Source organism: Podarcis liolepis, assembly GCF_965112155.1.
Source record: "Podarcis liolepis genome assembly, chromosome: 9".
Classification (NCBI taxonomy): Eukaryota; Metazoa; Chordata; class Lepidosauria; order Squamata; family Lacertidae; genus Podarcis; species Podarcis liolepis.
In genome coordinates, this window is record NC_139564.1 from 41692064 (window position 1) to 41714936 (window position 22873).

The following is a 22873-nucleotide window of genomic DNA, read 5'->3' on the forward strand; positions in this document are numbered from 1 at the left end:
GAGGACAGGGTGGAGCTCCTGGTTCCCACCCGCAGTTTAGCGTTGACCAGGAAGCAGGATCCGCAAGGGAAGTAAATTCAGGAGACAGGTTTGCATTTCTTATTGAGAGCACTTGAGCAACTTCTCGGCGAAAGAGGCTGAAGGGCAACGGAGCAAGTAAGAGCTAAATTCCTCCCGCGTTGCAAGACTTGGGCGAAGGAGGAGGACCCTACGGCTGAACTACAGCTCCCATCATCCTTTGCCACCGGCCGTGCTCCTGGGAACGGTGGGAGTTGGAGTCCGGCAAGGTCTGTAGGGCCGCGGCTGCCCCATCCCTCCTTTGGGGGTGGTGAATGGCATAAAATTTGAGGATTTTAGTTCAGTGGCCACTGTGGTGGTTTGTTGTCTGGAAACAACAAATATTACCAGATTGGGGATTAAATAAAATGTTTTTGTCTAAAATGAGTAGACACTGGTGGAACAACTCTGCACGCGAACAGGTTTTCAGAGCTGCTCTTGCTCATGCAATTCACTCCCACAGCATTGACAGGTTTAAAAAAATTGCATGTTTGGACAGGCTTTTCCTGACTCGTAATTTTATGATCACACACTGCTTTTTTCATATTATGCACGTATTTACTTTTTGTTTGTGATTTTATTACTGCAGTTTGTGCGAACCGCTTAAAGATTTTCTAGCACTAAGTGATGGCTTTCCACTCTGCATAGCGCCCATTTATTATTTCATTTTTGTGTTTCCGCAAAACACTGTAGCCCCTTTCAGACGTTATGAATGGGGGGGGGAGGGAATGGCATTGCAGTGAGCTCCCCTCTCCCCCAGAGCCAGCTCCATGCAAAGCGCCCCCTCATGGTGTGTGGGGGGGTGTCCTCTGTCAGTAGTTCACGGCAAGCTTACCTGGCTTCACTTGGAGGCTTGGTCTAACCATCCTTTAAATTCCCACAATGCCTCAGAATGATGCTAAGCTGGGGGCATTGTGGGAAATTCAAAGGGTGACTAAATGCAGCTGCCCGATGCTCCATGGAGTAACCCCTCCCCCTTTTTATGGGTGCTCAGAGCAGGGATCAGCAATTGGCCCTGCCAGCTCTCTGGAGCTCTGGCAGGTGCCTGAGATTTCATGTGCTGGCTCCAGCCCTGCCCTCCTGAATGCATTTGTTATAAGATGTTAATGTTGCCCTTCACCTGTTTGTTTGTTTGTTTGTTTGTTTGCTTGCTTGCTTGCTTGCTTGCTTGCTTGCTTGCTTGTCTAAAGGGGAAAGGAGATCTGATCCCAACATTGCTGTGCCCATGGTGCTGTCCCACCATGCAGAACTTCTGAAAGATGAGTCTGTGATGTGTACAACTGCATAAACTTGGGGTTAGGAACCCTGCACTTCTGCAATTCATGGTGGCGTGGAACACCTTGCTCATACAACTGTCACTGTGTAGGCAATCATGTCAATACATGACAGTCAGGAGTGGGACTGCCTGGTGCATCAATGTTAAGGACAACGCTAATGGGCAGAGTTCCACTTACCCCTCCAGTCATTGAATATATGCTGTGTGTGAGAGAGAGAGGAGGGGGAGAGAGGGAGAGAGAAGTTAAGTATTACCCTAATGGACATCCTCCTAAATATTAGTATTAATTATCTACAGTACATTAAATATATATCTATATCTATATCTATATCTATATCTATATCTATATCTATATCTAAAACTTAAAGCCATGGAGAGACCTGGTCTGAACAAAGACATTGGATTCTTATCTCATTATACATGACTAAGCCATTTTTCACCTTCTCACCCCTTGCCTTTTCCTGTAAGACCTATTGCAGTTGTTAAGAGTCGTCAACAGGCTCATCTCAGCTATCTGCCAATCTCCCATTCCCACCACCCTTCTGAGTAATACCCCTCCCCACCTTCTCACTATATAGAAGGATCTGGCAACTTCTGTTTCAGTATATCTGAAGAAGTGTGCATGCACACGAAAGCTCATACCAAGAACTAACTTAGTTGGTCTTTAAGGTGCTACTGGAAGGAATTTTTTTTATTTTGACTATGGCAGACCAACGCGGCTACCTATCTGTAACTATATCTGTATCTGTATCTATATCTATATCTATATCTATATCTATCTATCTATCTATATATGAAACCTTCATCCATATTATACATTGCTACAACCCATGCTGCATTTAGATTTATTGTTCAATATCCATAGTAACGTTCTGTAACAGAGATCATAGAAGAATTCTAGAATGATTCTTGCATAAAACCGTTGGGAATACTTTTGCCGAAATGTGTTATTTGTTCCATTTATTTCTCTGGTTCCAGAGCTGCCAGAAACGGAATCCAAATAGCTCCGTAAAGACTTCCGAGTCTCTCTTGAAGAACAGAGATGGACAGCTGGCAAGGAACCACCAGCCCTGTCAGCAGCAATGTGACAGATCTAACAATTGGTTTCACCTCCTCAGCAATAGCTGTCATCTTGTTTGGAACAAACTTTGTACCAGTTAAGAAATTTGACACTGGTGATGGTAAATGTTTGTGCTTAAACTGAATTGCTGTTGTTATACTTTACATGGTACATGTTGCAAAATTTCCATACTCTTTAAAACAACAGCCACTTTATATCAGGTTGATGATAGAATCACAGAGTTGGAATATTTCTATAACTAAATCAACATTGTTATAAATGGGATTTAGTATTTGACTCGCCCACTAAACAAGCTGAGTAGCTGTGTTTTCTAGAAGTTATCACATCATCAGCTCGGTTGGAGGAGCATGAGACTCTTAATCTCAGGGCTGTGGGTTCAAGCCCCATGTTGGGCAAAAGATTCCTGCAGTGCAGGGATGTGAAGAGCCAATGCAAATGAATTACCACTGATTCTGTTTGCAACAGATGCCAAGCTTTTTATAAAATCCAACAAAGCATGCTTTGAGTGTTGTTTTTCAGTAAACTACATGTTAAGGTAAACACATGGGTTTTTTTAAAAAATAAATAAAAAGCATGCTAAAGCTGGCCACTTCTGTTCTGAATGGAAAAATAGCCACTAAAGTGGGGTCCTTTGCCCATTTTCCTGCTGAAAGTCCTACTCTCTACCGCTGGCTACTGATGGGCTGTGGAAGGTGCTGTTTAATACCAGCACAGAGCCCTGAGTCAAGTGAAGAGTTCATTCTGGGTCATGAGTTAGACATAAGGAATAAGGGAAACATATTTACAGTGGTGCCCCGCAAGACGAATGCCTCGCAAGACAAAAAACTCGCTAGACGAAAGGTTTTTTCATTCGCGATTTGCCTCGCAAGACGAATTCCCTATGGGCTTGCTTCGCAAGACGAAAACGTCTTGCGACTTTGTTAAACCGTTTAAACCGTGCTTAGCAAGAAGAAAAATTCGCTAGACGACAAAAATTGCGGAACGAATTAATTTCGTCTTGCAGGGCACCACTGTATTGCAATACATAGTTTGGTTCCCAGTTCAGTGGTCTTGATACAATGAAGGGCCATCACTCAGGAGATGGGCTGTAACTCAGTGATAGAGGGTCCCAGGTTCCATCCTTGGATATCCAGGTTGTACAGGGAGTGCCCTCTACCTGAAATCCTGGTGAGCTTCTGCCAGTCAGTGAAGACAACACTGATCTGGATGGACTAATGATTCATTCTAAGGCAGCTTCCTATATTTCTGCACTCTGCCTTATCATGTTCTCAGACTATCCACATCTTTTCTTTCTAATTAGGCCCTGTCTACCTGCTCTTCCCTTAGATTCTTGTTCTTAATCTACTGCCTACTGTGCATTCTCTTCCCCACTTTGAGAGGCCCCTTATAACTCAGTTTTCTGTCTTCAGCTTCCATACTTTTCCATATCGTTGTCATGGCGAGGTTTAACACCAGCCAAAGTGATGTTTTCCTTCTGTTTCTTACATCTTCATTTCCCAAGTAGTTTTGAAACATTCTGTGATATCGCAGCTGCTCAGCCACAGACGTCACCACCACCAAATCTCCCAACGCTTCTTATGATATGGACTAAAACTAAACAGCCATGACTGCAGAATGGTCTGTTGTGCTTAATTATTCTTGGATTTATTTGTGTTCTAGGAATGTTCTTCCAGTGGGTTCTCTGTGCCGCTATCTGGATAGTTTCTTTGATTGTTAACCTTATTCAGAACAGCCCTAGATTTTGGCCTCTTGCCATGGTTGGCGGCTTTTTATGGGCTACAGGTATGGCTGAAATAACACTTACCTTGTTTACAATTTAACACCCATGCACATGTGAATCTATGCACCATTTGCAGATTGCAGGAATATCGTAAAATGCAATTGTTAATACAGTGGATGTTTGGGTTGCGAACATGATCCGTGCGGAAAGCACGTTCGCAACCTGCAGTGCTTGCAACCCGCAGTGCATGCGCAGGTCGCGATTCGGCGCTTCTGCGCATGCGCAAAGCAGGAATTCGTGCTTAGGCGCAGGCACCGAAACCCAGAAGTAACCAGTTCCGGTACTTCCGGATTCGGCGCAGTGCACAACCCGAAATTACACAACCTGAAGCGTCTGTAACCCGAGGTATGACTGTACTGAGACATATGCATGTACTGGTCCTCTTCAAACAATTTTTGTCTTAAGGCAGGATGGGTGGGGCTTTAATGATAACAAAAACAATAGTAATATTATTTATACCCCACTTATCTGGCTGGGTTGCCGCAGCCACTCTGGGCGGCTTCCAAAACATATACAAAACATATACAGGTATTTTGGATTACAAGAAAACAGAACACAGTTAACATTTGCTTTTTATTTTGAAGTAAAACCTGCACTGGCAGCTACTCTGCAGTGTAAACACACCACTGATTTGACCTTAAGGTGTGCATTGTGGTTTCAAATAAAAAGCTAGATACAAAGGCAACACTTTCGCAAAGCTTCATAATAAGCAACGGGGGGAATAACACTCAGCACATTACAAGCATATTAGCTCTGCCCACATCCACGCCTTGGTTCGCATTCTGATCGCCCTCCACAGGCTGAAAAGCAATATTCTGCAGCACGGCGCCACCTGTGCTCTGGGAGGCTTCCTGCACATTTTAGAATCTGGGGGGGACGGGGGACTCATGGAGGGTTATCAGAAGGGCAAAGTCAGAGCACTTCTCCTCATGCCCTCTTCCCACCTGTTTACGAAATATGACGAGAGAATGTCTGAAGAGGGCTATTAATTTTGTCTCACATCCACTGCTATGTAATTCAGCATGACGAGAATACTAAATGCTATTGCGTGGTAGAGTTGCATTAAAAACAAAATCAAGTGCTTGATCCTAGAAGGACTTTCAGGGTTCTTCCAGCTGTGATTTGTCTGTCTGTTCAGTGGTCTTTTTTTCCTCTCTGAGATTTCATGTCAAATCACTTAAAGGCTGGTGGAGCTTTAGTGTGACTGCTTCAGAAAACAGTGCCAAGTGTGGCATTCAGTTACTATATTGAAAACACTGGGCTGACCCAGACTTAAGTCTGAATCCAACCCACGGAGAATATTTTAAGTTTGCTTACATTGACTCAGAGACACTAGTGATGTTGCTGTGAGGTTGTGCTGGGCTACCATCCCCACCTGCCAGCTGCAAAGTCATCAGTCATGTTAAAGAGACCTTTATGAATAAGGGCTCTGCGCATACACATTTGTATGTATTTAGGGCCTATTCTGTGAAGCGGGGGCATGGCCAAAAAGAGTAGCGGCAGATATGGCTTCTCAAGATGGTTTCACAATCTCCCAACACATCGGGTGAATGTGTAGTTGGAGTAATTTGTACCTCCAGCATGGAAACGTACAGTCTGTGAGTACGGAGGGATGACAATTTGTTATCCTCCAGTGCCTTATATATGTTAAGAGGCATGTAATTTGAACAGTTAATGTACATAAGAGTTGGACGCTGTGCATATTCACCAAGCCTCATGGCGAATGTGCACATCATCCATCCGCAGGGAGGGAATTGTGCACAATTCCTGGTCAATATATAAAATCCTCAACGGGTTTCGGGAAACGGGTATATATCTCGGTTGAGTTTTGTACATTCTCTGGCCATGATGCATAATCTAGCGCACTAAATGTAGTGATTTATTGTAGATTATGCTTATTAGCAGTTGCATTAATAATACTGATATAGACCTACTGTAGTAAGATTATACTGTATTAATAATCAGCTAATTTTGCTTTTGTTCTTTTCATACTGTGCAGGTAATATAACAGTTGTCCCCATTGTCAAAACCATTGGGTTGGGCCTTGGTCTCTTAATCTGGGCTTCTTTTAACTTGCTAACTGGCTGGGCAAGCTCAAGGTAAGCACCCTGTATACTTCACCTATAGTATGAGTCATCATTTATGTATTTGTAACATTTACCTTAAAATTACCATTAACAAGACCAATGACAAAAGCATTTTCTCTCTCTTTGTAACGTACTTCATCATAATATACGATCTTGCCCCAAAGATCAGGCTCAAAATATTATCTGGATACTTCCATCCTGATGTAATTTCCTCCTTGATGTAATTTCTCAATCTTTATACATTCACAAGTTGACTTCAAGGTGTTATTGTGTGTGTGTCAGATATAATGTTAGCTAGACCCTATAAACCATGTGAGGATCCTTAATAGGCTGAATTAAATGTTTCCATGAGCGATTAATAGTTGCTTATATTTTTAAAGAGTTGTTTAAATTTTTGCAATGTACAAGTCTAGCCTCAACTACTAAACATTTTTCAAGACAGTATTTTTATTGTTCAGATGGTAAATAAGATCGAGACATCTTTACTTCCAGGAATGGATTCATTTATATTTTTATATACATCCTTTCGGCATGTACAAGAACAAGTCAAACTGCAATGCTGTGACCCTGGGGGAAAAAATCAATGTTATTTGCCAAGCTATCATTCCCTTGTACTTGTGATTGCCACATGCAATTTATTTATGCAAGCTAGATAGCTTTCCCTGCACTTTTCTATGCCCTTCTCATTTTGGAAACAATTTAAAAGAGTTTTTAACCTTTCTGTTCACAGGTTTGGCTGGTTTGGGATTGACCCAGAAGAAGTAGCAAAACCAGCTTTAAACTACATTGGAGCTGGACTTTCAGTATTAAGGTATTAATAATCTTACTATATTTCTATTTTGAAACACTACTTATGCATATAAGTATGCATGTGTATGTGTGTATATACATATATGCAAGTGAATCAGAATTTAAAAATGACTGAGGCAAAGTAAAACTTTTATTCTTTTGAGTCTGCAGGTAAGCTGTTGAAGACTGCAATTCCTAACCACATACTAGGTAGGAAGGAAGTCCCACTAGCCCAGTCAACTTTACTTCTTAGTAAATATGCATAGTATAGCACCATTTATGAAGCAATGTTGTCCCTCAGCCAGAGATATTAAAGGATAATGTCTTAACAAATTATTTTTAAAATCAGCAAAATGAAGTAAGGAAGACTATATCATGCCTGATTTAGCTGAGAGTCCTGCATTGCAAGGGGTTAGACAAAATAATCACAATTCTATGATTCTTTAAGACACATGCATGCGTGTGCACGCGCGCACACACACACACACAGAGTCGTGCCTTGGAAGTCGAAGAGAATCTGTTCCGGAAGTCCGTTCCACTTCCAAAACGTTCGGGAACCAAAGCACGGCTTCTGATTGGCTGTAGGAAGCTCCTGCAGCCAATTGGAAGCCACGGAAGCCCCATTGGATGTTTGGCTTCCAAAAATAGTTCGCAAACCAGACCACTTCCAGGTTTGCGGCATTGAGGAGCCAAAGCATTCAAGAACTAAGCTGTCGAAAACCAAGGTACGACTGTGTGTGTTTGTGTGTGTGTGTGCATAAAATGCTACAACATGATGGTGTTTAGTTCATGATGATATTTCATTTGCAGTGCCATCCTATTTCTTTTCATAAAAAGTGATGTTGAGAGCTCTTCACCGTCATCGGAGAGCACCCCACTATTAAGACATGTAAGTTTTTGCTTTTGTTCATGTTACACTTCTGCACTAGAAAAAAGCATTATAACACAGAACTTATTCCAACCACTTTCTTTTCAAGGTAGCCCTTACGAGGACTCCCACATTTTTTCACAACTGTAAAGGATATTGGAAAGAAGAGAAAGTACCATTATTTGTGCCCTCTAGGTTTAGGAAGCAAGGAAGATTTAGCAAGACAAACTTATCAGGATATAGGTTCCAATGTTGTTCAATTATCAATTCAAAAATGAAAATAACTGGGGTGTTGAGAAATCTCTTTTCTTGTGTGTGAGTGCTTTTAAATGGTTTTTTTGTGTTTTTGGTGCATTTTTTTTCATAGGGTTACTTATTTATTTGTTTTTTAATGTCTATATTTATTGTGTATTGTTGTACCTGCATTAATTTATGCTGTGAGCATCCTTGGGTCCTGTACTAGGAGAAAGCGGGGATATAAAGAAAAGAAGAGCAATGAAATGAAATGAATAATATCTGCAGATGCACCAGCTGCAAATTCTTTAGTTATCAGCTCCTAGCTGTCCGACATCCTTCCTCATTCCCAAGTGAATGAGCATACCTAGCATAATCCAGGTCTGAATGTTTTCAGAAATCTTAGCCTTAATGGCTTTCCTTTTCACCAACAGTCAATCAACAGCTCTGACCATAGCGCTGAAAACAGGACTGATGCTTCATGGGTAGACCATCTTTCTCCGTTAGGAAAGAGAATGATGTAAGTTGTCCAGCCCTTTCTGGTGAATTACCTCTAGCCTACCTGGCTTCCTGTTCTGTGCTTCCTTTGGTGAACTTCACAAGGCAATAAGAAGACAACCTGTAACCATTCTGTGGCAGTGATGAGTGCTCCAACATCTCTTTCAAGACAGCAATTTCTAGAAAACTACTGGCAGTTCTCCAGCATGTTTTCAGCCGCAGCCCTGCAAACCTGCAATGAATGTTGTATAGTGCAATGGCTGTCTTTGAGTTTGTAATATCTTGATCTTCCTTTCTTTTTCCTGGAAGAGGCTGCTCCCTAGCTGTGATAGCTGGAATGTTTTATGGCTCGAGTTTTGTGCCAGTGCTTTACATCAAGGACCACGGCAGAAGGAATGGAACGAAATATACCGGAGCAAGTCAGTTTGGTAAAGGCAGATGAACTGTTTTAATATGAAATCTAAACCAGTGGGAAATTTTGCTCATTCACGATGGGCGAAAGGGAAGGAAAAAGTATTTCCCCCTTTGCTTATCTGTCCCTTGTTTGTTTATTATATGTATTAATCACCTCATAATATAGTTTCTCTAGGTCAACTACATATGACATCAGATGCCAGACAGATAAAGTCATGGCAGCAAATTTAAAAGGAAGAATTAGGAGCACACTTTCTCAGCCCTAGGCTACTGTGCCTTTTAAAGCACATTCTTTCCCTCAAAGAATTCTGGGCACTGTAGTTCACCCCTCACAGAGTTACTGTTCCCAGCAATCCTTAACAAACTGCAGTAGTTCATGCACTGGTGACATCAACATTGAATTACAGCAGTGCACTCTATGTTGGGCTTCTCTTGTGCTTGACCTGAGAACTGCAGTTAGTGCAGAATGCTAGAGCAGTTGCTGATTTCTTACTGGGTAAAGATTTAAGTTGCTACTATTGTTATATCAAGCCATTAATGGCTTGGGACCAGTTTACTTGCAGAATCGCCTTATCCCATACGTACCCACTCAAAGGTTTTGATCTGTGAAACTAACCTTCACTGTATTCTTTCCGGCACTTACAGTCATACCTCGGAAGTTGAACACCTTGCTAGACTAATGTTTTGGCTCCCGAACGCCACAAACTCAGAAGTGATTGTTCCAGTTTGCGAACATTCGTTGGAACCCGAACATCCATCGCGGCTTCTGCGGCTTCCTATTGGATGCAGAAGCTTCTGGCAGCCAATCGGAAGCCGCGCCTTGATTCCTGAATATTTTGGAAGTTGAATGGACTTCCGGAACAGATTCTGTTCGACTTCCAAGATACCACTGTACTTGAAAACCTTTTTCGTTTTGGCAAGCCTATCCAGACACCAGACACACAGATGTTGATGTGTTTACATATTTTCTACTGTTATTTTTAATTGTTTTAAAATGGTTTAGAATGGTTTTTAACTATTTCTATTGATGCTTTTAATATTTGTTGTAAACCACAAAGAAATCATTTAGTTTAAATCAGTGAGACATTTAGTATAGTATTTACAGTCACGTTTACATCGCACATACATACTGAGGAAAGCCTCTTGATCAGCTAAAACCGGGGAAGGTATTGAAGGCCTTATATGAACAAACGTGTGGCTAAGGTATGAGCAAGACCTTACCAGAAGTAATTGCTGCTTTTCTAGAATATTGTTGATTTCCTAAACATATTCTACATATGCATATGCCTCCCATTTTTGTTTCAGATTTAGATTACGTCTTTGCCCACTTCAGTGGCATCTTCCTTACAAGTACCATCTACTTCCTGATCTATTGTGCAGTGATGAAAAATAGACCAAAGGTTTATCCTGAAGCCATCATCCCAGGTAGAATTCTGAAATACATGTGCATTGCAGATCACTATCAAACATACATCTTTCTGTTTCTATTAGACAAATGTAGGCAATGTTTGAGTATGCCACTCTAGGTACTTTCAAGAGTGATGAGGTTTCTATCCTGCACACAGTCTTTAAGAGCCTATATATATATATATATATATATATATATATATCCACAGAAGGTATTTTGGGGAGGTATTATATTAATAATGTCGTAGAGGAAAAGTAGCCAACATGGTGCTCTCTAGAAGTTGTTGAACGCCAATTCACATCTGGATCATCTGGAGAGCACTGCACTGGCTCCTCATAAAAAGAAACCTGTTACATATTGAAGAATACATCTGATCACCTCATTCAACAAAGAATATGTTTGCGTTTGCAAGGATACATACAGCTCTGCCTGCATCCAGGAGCAGGTGGGGAGTTTCTGCTGCAGGGAAAGATCTGTGCCCCACTGACTTAGTGCCCCTTAGCTCCTCAAAGGACCCAAAGGCTGGTGTTAAATAGTGGCTTTCACCCCAGGCTAAAAATCAGGTAGTCCATGCTTCATATTCAATTCTGACACAAACACCTGGTGAATTTAAAGTGAGCTCTTCTCCTTCAGCCTCAGTTCCACCCATTCACAATAACCATTACAGGATTGTTGTTAAGAATAGGAAAGTAGCCAATGCAGGCTAAGAGCTTTGAGCCCTTGAAAGCCCTTTGCAAATGCAGCATGGCCTTAGGATTCGAGCTGGGCAATATATTGGTAAATTGTCTGAAACCTGTATGCCATTCAGATGGCAATACCCGTTTCAGACATTTTGGTCTGGCAGTACATCACACCAGCTCAAATTGCTTGCAGACGGCTCCTTCCTTGGAGGTTTTTAAGCAGAGGTTGGATGGCCATTTGTCACACATGATTTAGCTGATATTCCTGCGTGGCAGGGGGTTGGACTAGATGACCCCCAGGGTCCCTTCCAAGTCTATATTGCTATGATTTCTATGGGTAATAATATATGTTTATTTGTTGTCAGGATTTGTTTCTGGTGTATTGTGGGCGATCGCCACTTCCTGCTGGTTCCTAGCAAATCATTACCTCAGTGCTGTGGTCAGCTTTCCAATAATCACAGCGGTAAGTACCAAAGCAGGACCTGCTCATAAGCTTAGGTTTCAAAGGTGTGGTTTTTTTTGCATATCAAACCACATATACACCCCACCCCACTCCTGCCTTTGTTATGGAGGTTTCACGTACAATAGAGTGTCATGAAATTCTACTCAAGATTGATCCAGAGCAGAACTCTGACGTATAGTTAGCAGATCAAAAACTTAAACCACTTTGCAGGATTCCCCAAAAATAGATCAGAGGCAATTATATGTCATCCAGCAGAGCTTTACTGCTACTGAAGGCAAATGAGCCTGATGGTCACAAATCCAATACATTCAGGATTGGCACTGTCCATAAGAAATCCAGTTGAAGCAGACCCAACTTAAACTTACAATAACTTATAAAGAGTCTAAAACCTTAACACTATATACAGAACACCACATCAGAAGGAAAAGAGATAGAAAGAAAAAGTGAAACCTGGACTCCTTTCTGGCCTTACTTTTATAGTAAATATGACCTTGACTGAAACATCAGGCTTGGTGCAAAAGAATTCTGAACGCTGGAATTTGGTTTGGGCACCAAACCTGAATAGCCTGAACCCATATAGCCTGACTATCTCAGTTGACTAGAGTGTGGTGCTGACAGTGGCAAGGTTGTAGGTTCGATCCCCGTATGGGACAGCTGCATATTGCTGCGTTGCAGGGGGTTGGACTAGATGACCCTCAGGGTCTCTTTCAACACCTACAATTCTATAATTTTAACTGAACTGTGCCCCCACAAAAAATACACTCCTGGTTACGCAAAATTTTCCGTTTCAGTGGTATGATTTAGGGCTGGGAAAGTCATTTTGTTTCTGCTATTGTTAAATCATTGGCAGTTGGGAATCCTAATAAATCAACTACAAATTGCCCAGAAATCCAGATCTGTCCTCTTCCAGCTCTGACATACGACATCCATTACGTTCCTCTCATTTCCCTTTTCTTTTAAGAGAATGTGCTTTCATCTCTCTAGCATCTGTTGCATTCTGCTTGACCATGCTCATTCTGATGGAAAGCAAGGTGGTCAGAATCATCAAGCTGTTCGATCCCTAAATGGGAAAGGAAGCAGTAGGCACTTTAGATGGGAAAGCACGCTTTGGTTTTGGAACGCTTTGCTTTTGGAACAGACTTTTGAACAGATTACATTTGAGAATAACATGCATTTGTAAGATAAAGTCTCCTTGCAGCGTTCCAACACACACTAGGCTCTGGCCCAGGGCAAACTGACTTCGAACACATGTGCATTTTTATACTTTAGATTGTGCTGAGTCACTCTCACGCTTAGCTAGTTGCAGGTGCAGGACAAACACACCCAGAATTAACCCGCACACCTAACTTATCCCTTTTTTGTCCCTTTTCTCTGCATGCATAAACCCTGGTACATTGACAGAATTCTTCAAAATAGCTCTCTCAAGCAAGTGGGGGAGCTCAGAGAAGAGTGCACTGTTTCATAGCCCATTGACCCCTTTAGGCACAAAGGAAAAGTTCAAAGCAGCCATTGAGAGGAACTGTGTTAGGGATTGTGTCAGGGGAGGGGGCAAGCTGCTCTCTTTATTCTCCAACCCCCTCCCCAGTTGAGAAGAGGGAAAGGATAAAAAGTCCTTCCCACCACAAGCGCCACTTTTCATCATGGCAATCTGCAGTTGCACCTGTCCTGTTGACTTATAGGGTGCAGTAAATTATAACAAGCTGCAGAGATGAGGATCACTCTGCACATATATCTTGTCCTTTTCCAGAAGGAGGAAATTGGAGATACTTCTGAGCCGTTTTGAGATAAAATGTGCAGGGGCAGCTAAGGTCAAAGCTGGCAATAGAAAAAAAATTGCAATAAATATTCTGGCTACCTCACAGCAGGGTACTAAAAATAGGAACCTTTGTACTTCATTTATGGAAATGGGTGTCTGGGATGAGCAGCAAGGTAACTAAGATTGGAAACACCTTGAAAAGCAGTGGGGAAATTGTGCTCTAGAGATGGGGGGGAGGAGAGAAGGAAAGCCACTTTCAGAGCAAAGCCTATTATAGATGTTGTGCATGGGCATATTTCAGCCAGGATGTCTGTGACCTGAGTGTCTGTAATATGGGCAAAGACTAACCCTGTGGCAAGCTTGGAGTAAATCCACTTTAAGTCAGTGGTGCTTGCTTCTGAGTAGACATATATAGCAGTGGTGTCCAACCGGTCGACCACGATCAACAGGTAGATCGCCTGCGTTTTCCTGGTAGATCGCGGTCAAGTAATGTCCCCACCTCCCGCCCCAGTCGCAAGGTTCCTCCGTTGGCATTAGCATCAGTTACCGAAAAGCGAAAGTAATGGCAGTTTTAGTGCTCTGTTCAATAGTCAGCACTTCAGTTTCTTGTGAGCGTTTGTTGTATTCCCTCCCCCAAAACAAGCTCTACAACCCCTGTGCCTTCCTCCCAAAAAAGGTCAACAACTCTGACCAACCCCCCCAAAAAACACACAACACACACTCCTCCTGCTTCCGATACGATATGATAATCTTTATTGTCATTGTCCCATACAGAACAAAGAAATTGGAAAAGAAAAATGACAATGGGTAGATGAATGCCAGTTATTTTATACTGGGAGTAGATCACAGTCTCTAGGGCAGCCTTTCTCAACCTATGGGTCCCCAGATGTTGTTGAGCTACAACTCCCATCACCCCTAGCTAGCAAGGGCAGAGCTAATGGATGATGGGAGTTGTAGGCCAACAACATCTGGGGACCCACAGGTTGAGAACTGCTGCTCTAGGGAGTTGGACGTGCCTGATATATAAGATTGCAATTGTAAATGTGTCTTTGCACATAGAGTCATAGAACTGTAGAGTTGGAAGGGACGACGAGGGTCATCTAGCCCAACCCCCTGTGAAGGAGCTTCCAGGGTGTTTCTAGTATGAGATTCAGTTACATATCCGCATATTCGGGTTGTGCCGTTGCAGTTCATTTGGAGCTCTCACCAAACAAACCTCATTCCCCCTCAGAAAAGGGGAGGGGAGGTTTTTTTGCGGTAAGGAAAGTGACAGAGAAGCATATTGGAAAATGTGGGATAACCCTTGGTTGATGAAACATCCTCTATCCTGCCAACAACAAAAAAATCTGAATGGATTCGCAATAAAACACAGGCCTCCCTGCAAACAAATCAGGACGATGGCTCAATAAAGCAGGTAATCTGTAAGTGCCCCCCAGAGGTTTGCTTTGTTTTTGTGGGATTGGCATGCCTTTTATTAAAGGCCATTATCTTCTCACATTCTTCCTTATGTCATCATCACGAGCAACAATTTAGCACACGATTACATTTTAGTGAAGGCAAGATTGAATTTAAATAAGATAATTGGGCTCCAGCAAATCCTCATGAACAAATGCTATTATGATTATTCATCGTGTCTTAATCTTGTTCTCCAGGGTCCTGGCTTTATAGCTGCAATGTGGGGAGTCCTGGTATTTAAAGAAATAAAGGTAAGGGCTGCATCTTGTTCCTCTCATCTTTGATGTATCCGCATCTGAAAAATGGGAAGTTCTAAGTAGCTGGGGAGGAAGAGGCAGGCAAATCTAGAGATTTTTTCTTTCTTTCTCTCTAGTAATACTAGATCCCAAGGTCATCCATTGAAGCTGCAAGGTGGGAGGTTCAGAATGATTCTTCCCACAGCACATAGATAACCTATGGCGTTTGCTGCTATGTGACCACCAACTAAGATGGCTTAAAAAGACCCCATTTAGACAAATATATAGTGGATAAGTCTTCTCATAGCTACTAGTTTTGGGGGGCTATGTGCGTAACAAAATTCCGAGTGACAGCTTCCACTAAGGAAACAAATTTCCTTATGTTATGCATTTATATTATATTGTTTATTGTGTTCTGTGTTGTAAATCGCCCTCTGGTCCTTAAAATGAAAGATGGCATACGCATTTTAAACATTAAAATAAATAAATAAATCCAAGCTTTTGGGAGGGGCAGCTTGTAGTGAGGCAGCATTGTGGAAAAGCAGTGGCTGGGGAAACTCAGCCAGATGGGCAGAGTATAAATAATAAATTATTATTATTATTATTATTATTATTATTATTATTATTATTATTAACCAGACACTTCCCTGATGCATACATACACTCAGACACACTAATACTGGTTTTGGGTTTGAAAGAGTAAACCCCCACCTGAAGCCCTGTGGGAGGCTAGTGGGAAAAGTCCCTAAGAAGGATGTTGTGGCAGCAAAGTGGGGAGAGGCAAGGACCTCCTCCTCCTCTGCACCCCTTTCCAGAGTTTCAGTTTTCCTAGAATGAGCAGCTGCTGGAATTTGTTGCCCCATGTCCATATATAACATCTAGTCCTGCTTTCCTTGCTGGATTGAACCAGCCTATTTTCCCTACATTGGTGTATTTGTTTACATTCAGGAACAGGTCATCCAGTGGGACAGAGACAAAGCAATAGTCTCCTGGCAGCAGCATTGCTGCAGCTCACTAGAAGGGGGAACAGCAAAGTTGGGTGGATGGGGAGTGCCAGATTGACTCTATCATTGTGCCCACCCAGTTCTGACCTTTCTGTCACCTGAGAGTTAATGACTGGCCCACCAAGATCGCTCTGTATAAGAAAGGGACCCAGGTGTCTCCAGTTCAAGTCCAACACTCAAACTGATGTTACATACTGTTTCATACAGGTAATTTGGCCAGATAAATTTAACTAAGCAAATATTATCTGACCGCTACCATTTGTATAATGTGTTCCGACAAACGCATATCTTACTATACAATAAAGTTGTCGGTGTGCAGCATTTTGCAAATAACGCAATACCAAGCCTGACTTCTGGAAAATAATGCCACTTCTCTTTCTTCCCCACGCATCCCAGGGGGTGGTCTGAAGGTACATGAGGGCACAACGTTGCTGAAACCAGGCAGGTCTGGGTCTGGTGAGTCTGGGACCCCCTAGGAACCAGAGTAGGCCGTCTTGGAGGGCATAGTGGTCGAAAGGCAAGATACAAATGTAAGAACATTTGAAAAATAACCAATAATCCCTTTCTGTGTCTATGCAGGGGCTAAAAAACTATCTGTTGCTTCTAATAGCATTTTGTGTTATTTTGGCTGGGTCGCTCTCGACAGCTTTTTCTAAAGTCTGAAGAACCACTGCCTGAACCAGCAGGTGGAGCTGTGGCTTAAGACACGAAAGAGAAGATAATATCTGGCATTTTCTTGGATCACTAATATCATCACTCTCGCCAGAGAAGCAAGGGGCAAAAGTCCATAGAGCAAGAACTTTTTGTGGGAAATGCAAGGCATTCATCATGTTTTCCACATTTGGGAAGATAAGGGGAAACCTTTTTATGTTCTCTCAGCTGGATGATTATGGGCTGAAATCCAGGTCAGAGGCTTTAATGATTCCATTATGTTTTGTATTATGGCTTGTTGTTTATTGGGGTGAGGGTAACGTATAAAAGGAAGAGTTCAGTGAAGTGTAAGTGCTGATTACTATGCAGAGGAAGTAATGTTTGTGTTGTGGCATTGCATCTTTCTTTTATTTCTAATACAGGACCTTTTAATAAAGAACATCACCCAGATACTCCACCTTTAGACAAAGACACACAGAGTTTGCTCAGCAAACAGGCTGATGAAGAGTTCTGGAGAACTCGAAGAGTTTCCTCGCCACTTTATGGCATTCTGGTTTACCCTTGTAGATTTTGTGTTGCTTTCTTTGTAATGAACCCAAGGTAGCTACCAAAAAATTTTCTGGACCATCCTGTTGAGGGAGCACAATGCACAATGCACCAACCCTGTTGAAGCCAAGCTGGTCTGGTCATTGCCTGGATGAGAGACCATCTGGGAATCTTGTGTAAGCCATCTTGAGCTCCATAGTGGAAAAAAGATGGGAGATAAATGTGCTGGACAAATAAAGAATTTTAAGCGTGCCCAAGGACCTGCACTGGAGGCCATTCCCAGTGGGCAATTTCAGGGGAATTGACTGACTCAAACATTGGGATGAGCATCCTAATGGTTTGAGATATTCGGCAGTGGAAGAATCTGCCTCGGGAGATTTTGGGCTGCCGTTCACTGGAGTTATTTAAACTGAGTCTAGACAGTCATCTACAGATTGAACCCTGCTTCCCCCCCAAAATAGGATCGCCTCTATACATTCCTCCTCCTATCAGCAAAGCTGTTATGATATATATGCACCGTGTTTTTCCATGTATAAGACATGTTTCCCCCCCTAAAAAATAATGTAAAAAATTAGGGGGAGTCTTATAGACGGGGGCGTCTTATAGACGGAAAAATACGGTATATTGTCAAGATATGGAATGTTGTCAATAAATAGGTGCAAATGGGTGAAAATAGATTTCTAATTGGATGAGGCTGAGTAAAAGGATTAAGAATGTTTATCAAAGTACTGGTGTCATGCGAAAGATGAACAGGTATATTCTTGACTTGGAAGAGTAACAGAACATGGCAGAACAAGGGCAATTGACCACACCCTTGGACCGGACTGAGAATTACATTTTGCTAACCAGATGGAAAAATTAGGATTAAAAACACTTAGCAGGGCCTTGGATCCAGTCGAGCAGTTTTTATCTGATTTTTAGCTTATCATTGATTTTAATTAATTTTTTTTGATATTTTATATGGCTATTTTAAAACTGTTTGGGGTTTTTTACTGACAATTTCATTTTCTAACCGACTTTGAGGTTTTATTACAACCAAACAGTATAGAAACCTTGTGAAAACAAAATCATAGCACAATTTCCAGTGAAATTATTTAGTTTGCCAGTTTGGACCATGAAACTGCCCAGCCTTGTTCGACAGGCCTAGAGAAGGAAGATGAAAGGTATAATAAAGATGCTTTCATTCCTTGTGCATTACCTGTTCTGTTTCCAATTCTAGTCCATCTGTTGCCCTTAATTATTATGTTCCAGGCAATTTCTAGGTAGCAAACATACCATCTGTTGTGTCTGTCACCCCGCTGACTTTCTGTATCAGTGGTTTAACTAACAAAGGTCTAGCTGTAATTAATTTTGGCTCCATGAGACAGAAAAGCATTTCCTTATGGAATCCCATTCCCTCTATAAACAGCTTGATATTGGCCTCCCTTTGGGTAGCATGTGTTGACAGAACAATCCCTGGTAATCCTGGATAAAAAACAAACAAACATCCTTCCTCAACCCTTTGAATCCTGGTTTTTGACTTGGTTATGGGATGAATATGCTTTTGTAATTAGGGTGAATTATCTGGGCTTGGAGATTGACAGAGGGAGATACATCATCCAAGTTGTTTCTGTTATATCTGTCCGTAGCTTCTTTTGGATCATCTGGTGGAAGTATTTTCATTTTAAGTGAAGCTCATGCACTTGAGAAAGATGCAGAGTAAAGTAGATTGGGGCGGGGGGAGGTTCCACATTTGCTTGTACAAATGGTGGGGTTTTTTTGTTTTTTTGAAAATCATTTTTATTTGATTTTACAAGTGCAAATTAGTTACAATACCAAATGCATATCCATAAAATGAGATTTCTCCGAATCTCGCAACTCCCCCCATTCCCTCCATGGGTCCTATTGTCAACATTACCAACTGCATATTGCAGTGGTACCTCAGGTTACAGACGCTTCAGGTTACAGACTCTGCTAACCCAGAAATAGTACCTCAAGTTAAGAACTTTGCTTCAGGATTGTGCGGCGGTGGTGGGAGGTCCCATTAGCTAAAGTGGTACCTCAGGTTAAGAGCAGACATCCGGAACGAATTAAGTTCTTAACCTGAGGTAACACTGTACTTCATAGTCTATATTTTGTATCTATCCATATTATCCGTAACATTTATTACATTACAAGTGGTATTAAAACCCTGCTAATGTTTTCATCTGCTTACAGTGGTCTCCTAAATAAATTATAAACTTTTCCCATTCTTTCTTGAATTTCTTGTCTTCTTGGTCTTTGAGTTCCCTGGTCACTTTTGGCATTTCAGCAGAGTCTAACAGCTTAGTTTGCCATTCCTCTCTGGTGGGGCTCTTTCTTCTTTCCATCTCTGGACCAGTAGCATCCGTGCTGCTGTTGTCGCATACATAAAAAGTCTTTTTTGTTCCTGTGGGATGTTGGTTTTTTAACAAAAGCTATTTTAAACATTTTTTTCAATTCATTATGTATCATTTCCCAGAAAGCCTTTATTAGTTCATAAGACCACCATGTGTTATAAAAGATACCTTCTTTTTCTTTACATTTCCAGCGGGTATTTGTACTTGTTTTATACATTTTGCTAATTTACTAGGAGTTAAATACCACCGGGAAGGGACGCGGGTGGCGCTGTGGGTTAAACCACAGAGCCTAGGACTTGCCGATCAGAAGGTTGGCAGTTCGAATCCCCACGACGGGGTGAGCTCCCATTGCTCAGTCCCTGCTCCTGCCAACCTAGCAGTTCGAAAGCACGTTGAAGTGCAAGTAGATAAATACGTACCGCTCTGGTGGGAAAGTAAACGGCGTTTCCATGCGCTGCTCTTGTTCGCCAGAAGCGGCTTAGTCATGCTGGCCACATGACCCAGAAAAACTGTCTGCGGACAAATGTCGTCTCCCTTGGCCAGTAAAGCGAGATGAGAGCCGCAACCCCACAGTCGTCTATAACTGGACCTAACGGTCAGGGGTCCCTTTACCTAAATATCACTGGTACATCAGTACAAGTGTTTTAAGGTCTGCTTTGCCAGTCTCCTTTGAGACCATGATAGCACGCATGCAAACCACACACTTCTGGGCAATGCATGATTGAGGTCAATCCAAAGGTGGGTTATGGACATACACCAGCTCAGTGGGGTTGGGAATCCTGGTCAGTCAGGGTTCACATCCCCATGGCAGGAGCCCTATGCACATACTGAATATCTTATCTGTTTGTTGGTCCCAGCCAACGAACACCACTTGGCACCAGCCATCTACCAATCATCATCTAGCATATCTGTTATCAAATGCTGTTTATCTATTGCTTTTATGCTTCACTTCAAATCTAACTCAAGCAGAAAGAATAGGAGATGCAGTATTGCAAAATAAGTCAGTTTATGAGCTGAGAGCAACTCTGTTCTTCACAGGAGCCTTTACTTGAAAGGTTAAATAATTTTTGTTAAATTATTATTACTATCCTGCTCCTCCACTGTATTTTGTAAACCAAATTTTGCCTTCACTATTTTACTCATTCCATTACTCAGTAGCCCAAGCATTGTTCTAAAATGGGAGCAGTCAATACTCATTCAGTTGCAGGACTGCTTCAAGCTGCATGTTGCTTTCCCCCTCTAAAAGCATACTTGTACAAAAATGAATGCTGCTGATCATCTGATTTATTTTGTTATTATTTTCTGTTCCTCTTGTCTAACCACTCAAGCCGAGGGTGGAAGTCTGTCTTTGACCTTTGTGTCTATGTATATTTCCGAACAGAAAATTCATTCTAAATTATGACATGACATATATGATTTCCATTTCCACCGGTGCCATTTTTAAAAATAATACTCATAAAGCAAATATTTGAAGAGGGGGAAAATGTTTATGTCACGGCTGTTGGTTTCATTGGGTTGAAACCAACAGCAGTGACATCATTGTCACAGGGCCAGAAATGTATGAACCAGTGAGGCAGAAAAGCATCCCTCTTATCTTTAAATGTGCAACCTTTAGATAATGGGAAAGAACTAGGATGGTTATGCTACTAAAATGCATTGGGGGTGTTTAAAGATAAACAGAAGTTTATCAGAAAGGGTTGACTCATCTACCAGATTACCATCAAAGTTAATCAGGGAATTTGTATTTATTCTAGCCTTTTTTAGCATTTACGTACTTACAAAATGTTTAGACCAGTTTTATTCCATTTTTCCTGTACTTGGAGAGCAAAACACATCGCCAAATACCAGATACGTATCAGCTTAAAGTTTAATTGTAAATCCTGCCTTAAAATTAAGGTCACTTAAGGCAGAAATGCAGAACTGTGGCCCTTTAGATATTGGATTCCTTTCACCCCTGACCATTGGCCATGCTTATCTGGGTCCAAAAACATCTGGAGGGTCACAGCTTCCCAGTCACTGATTTAAGGGCATAGTGAACCTAGTCCTAGCCTAGGAATTGAGGTGCTGCAAGCAACTTTCTCTGGACCAAGTTGAGCTGGATTCTTGTGCAGTTCGTTCAGCCACAGAATGCATTGTATGTATAAGCTAGGGTATGTATATGTATATGTATATGTATATGTATATGTATATGTATATGTATATGTATATGTGTATGTATATGCTATGACCAACTCTACTACAGATACCCTTTTCTTTCAATAAAAATAGCCAACAAGGTAAGCACAACAAAGCATTTTATCTGTAAGGACTCAGCTATACAGCTGCAAATAAAACGTTTTAAGTGTGTTTTAAGTGTAATATACAGTGTGACACAGGACGCAGGTGGTGCTGTGAGTTAAACCACAGAGCCTAACGCTTGCCGATCAGAAGGTCAGTGGTTCGAATCCCTGTGAAGGGGTGAGCTCCCGTTGCTCGGTCCCTGCTCCTGCCAACCTAGCAATTTGAAAGCACGTCAAATTGAAGTAGATAAATAGGTACCGCTCCGGCAGGAAGGTAAACGGCATTTCCGTGTGCTGCTCTGGTTTTCCAGAAGCAGCTTAGTCATGCTGGCCACATGACCCGGAAGCTGTACGCTGGCTCCCTCGGCCAATAAAGCGAGATGAGCGCCGCAACCCCAGAGTCGGTCACGGCTGGACCTAATGGTCAGGGGTCCCTTTACCTTTACAGTGTGACACAAGATGGCGATGGTGAGCCTTATGGGAAATTCAATGTATTTTTAAAAACGCTTTTAAAAAAAAAATAAAAAAGCATTTTCAGAGCAATTTTTATTTGTGTGTAGATTCCACCTAAGATTGTAAAGCGAATTTCTTTATATATCAACCTAACTAAACATATCACCAAGCTTCTTGGATGAAATCACAGAAATCACTGTTGCCTCATAGTGAACTGGGTCTCTGGTTGTCTTACAAAGTAGAAAATACTGTGTTTCTTTAACCGTAAGGAATATCCTACATTTGCCAAAGCCGAACGTTTGTTCCTTAAGCACTGAGACAAATAGACAGGTAGATAGAACCTTGCCAGGGCAAAGGCAGTAAGTAAGATGTGAAAATGAAACAGACATTCCTCATGTTGAAGAATCCTTGAAAAGCAAATTAATTAACCACCTACCATCCTTCTGAAGCAGGGATGGGGATTCAGTGGCCTTGGACACCCAAGTCCCAGCCATTGGCTGC

The 22873-nt window shown here is 41.8% G+C and overlaps 1 protein-coding gene across 5 annotated transcripts; it reads left to right on the forward strand.

Moving 5' to 3' along the window:
• Nucleotides 1-19511, forward strand: TMEM144 (transmembrane protein 144). 5 transcript variants are annotated; one of them, XM_083459420.1, is made up of 12 exons: nt 1-71; nt 2312-2514; nt 4074-4196; nt 6194-6293; nt 7012-7092; nt 7881-7959; nt 8607-8692; nt 8980-9098; nt 10390-10509; nt 11538-11635; nt 15044-15097; nt 16666-19511. In XM_083459420.1, the coding sequence occupies exons 2-12, from the start codon at nt 2376-2378 to the stop codon at nt 16747-16749; spliced, it is 1083 nt and encodes a 360-aa protein (XP_083315546.1). In that variant the 5' UTR covers nt 1-71; nt 2312-2375; the 3' UTR covers nt 16750-19511. The 5 variants fall into 5 exon arrangements, with proteins under 5 accessions (XP_083315546.1, XP_083315545.1, XP_083315548.1 ...); XM_083459419.1 differs by having other exon boundaries at nt 16-156; XM_083459422.1 differs by having other exon boundaries at nt 16-156; nt 8980-9089.
• The last annotated feature ends 3362 nt before the right edge of the window (nt 19512-22873 follow it).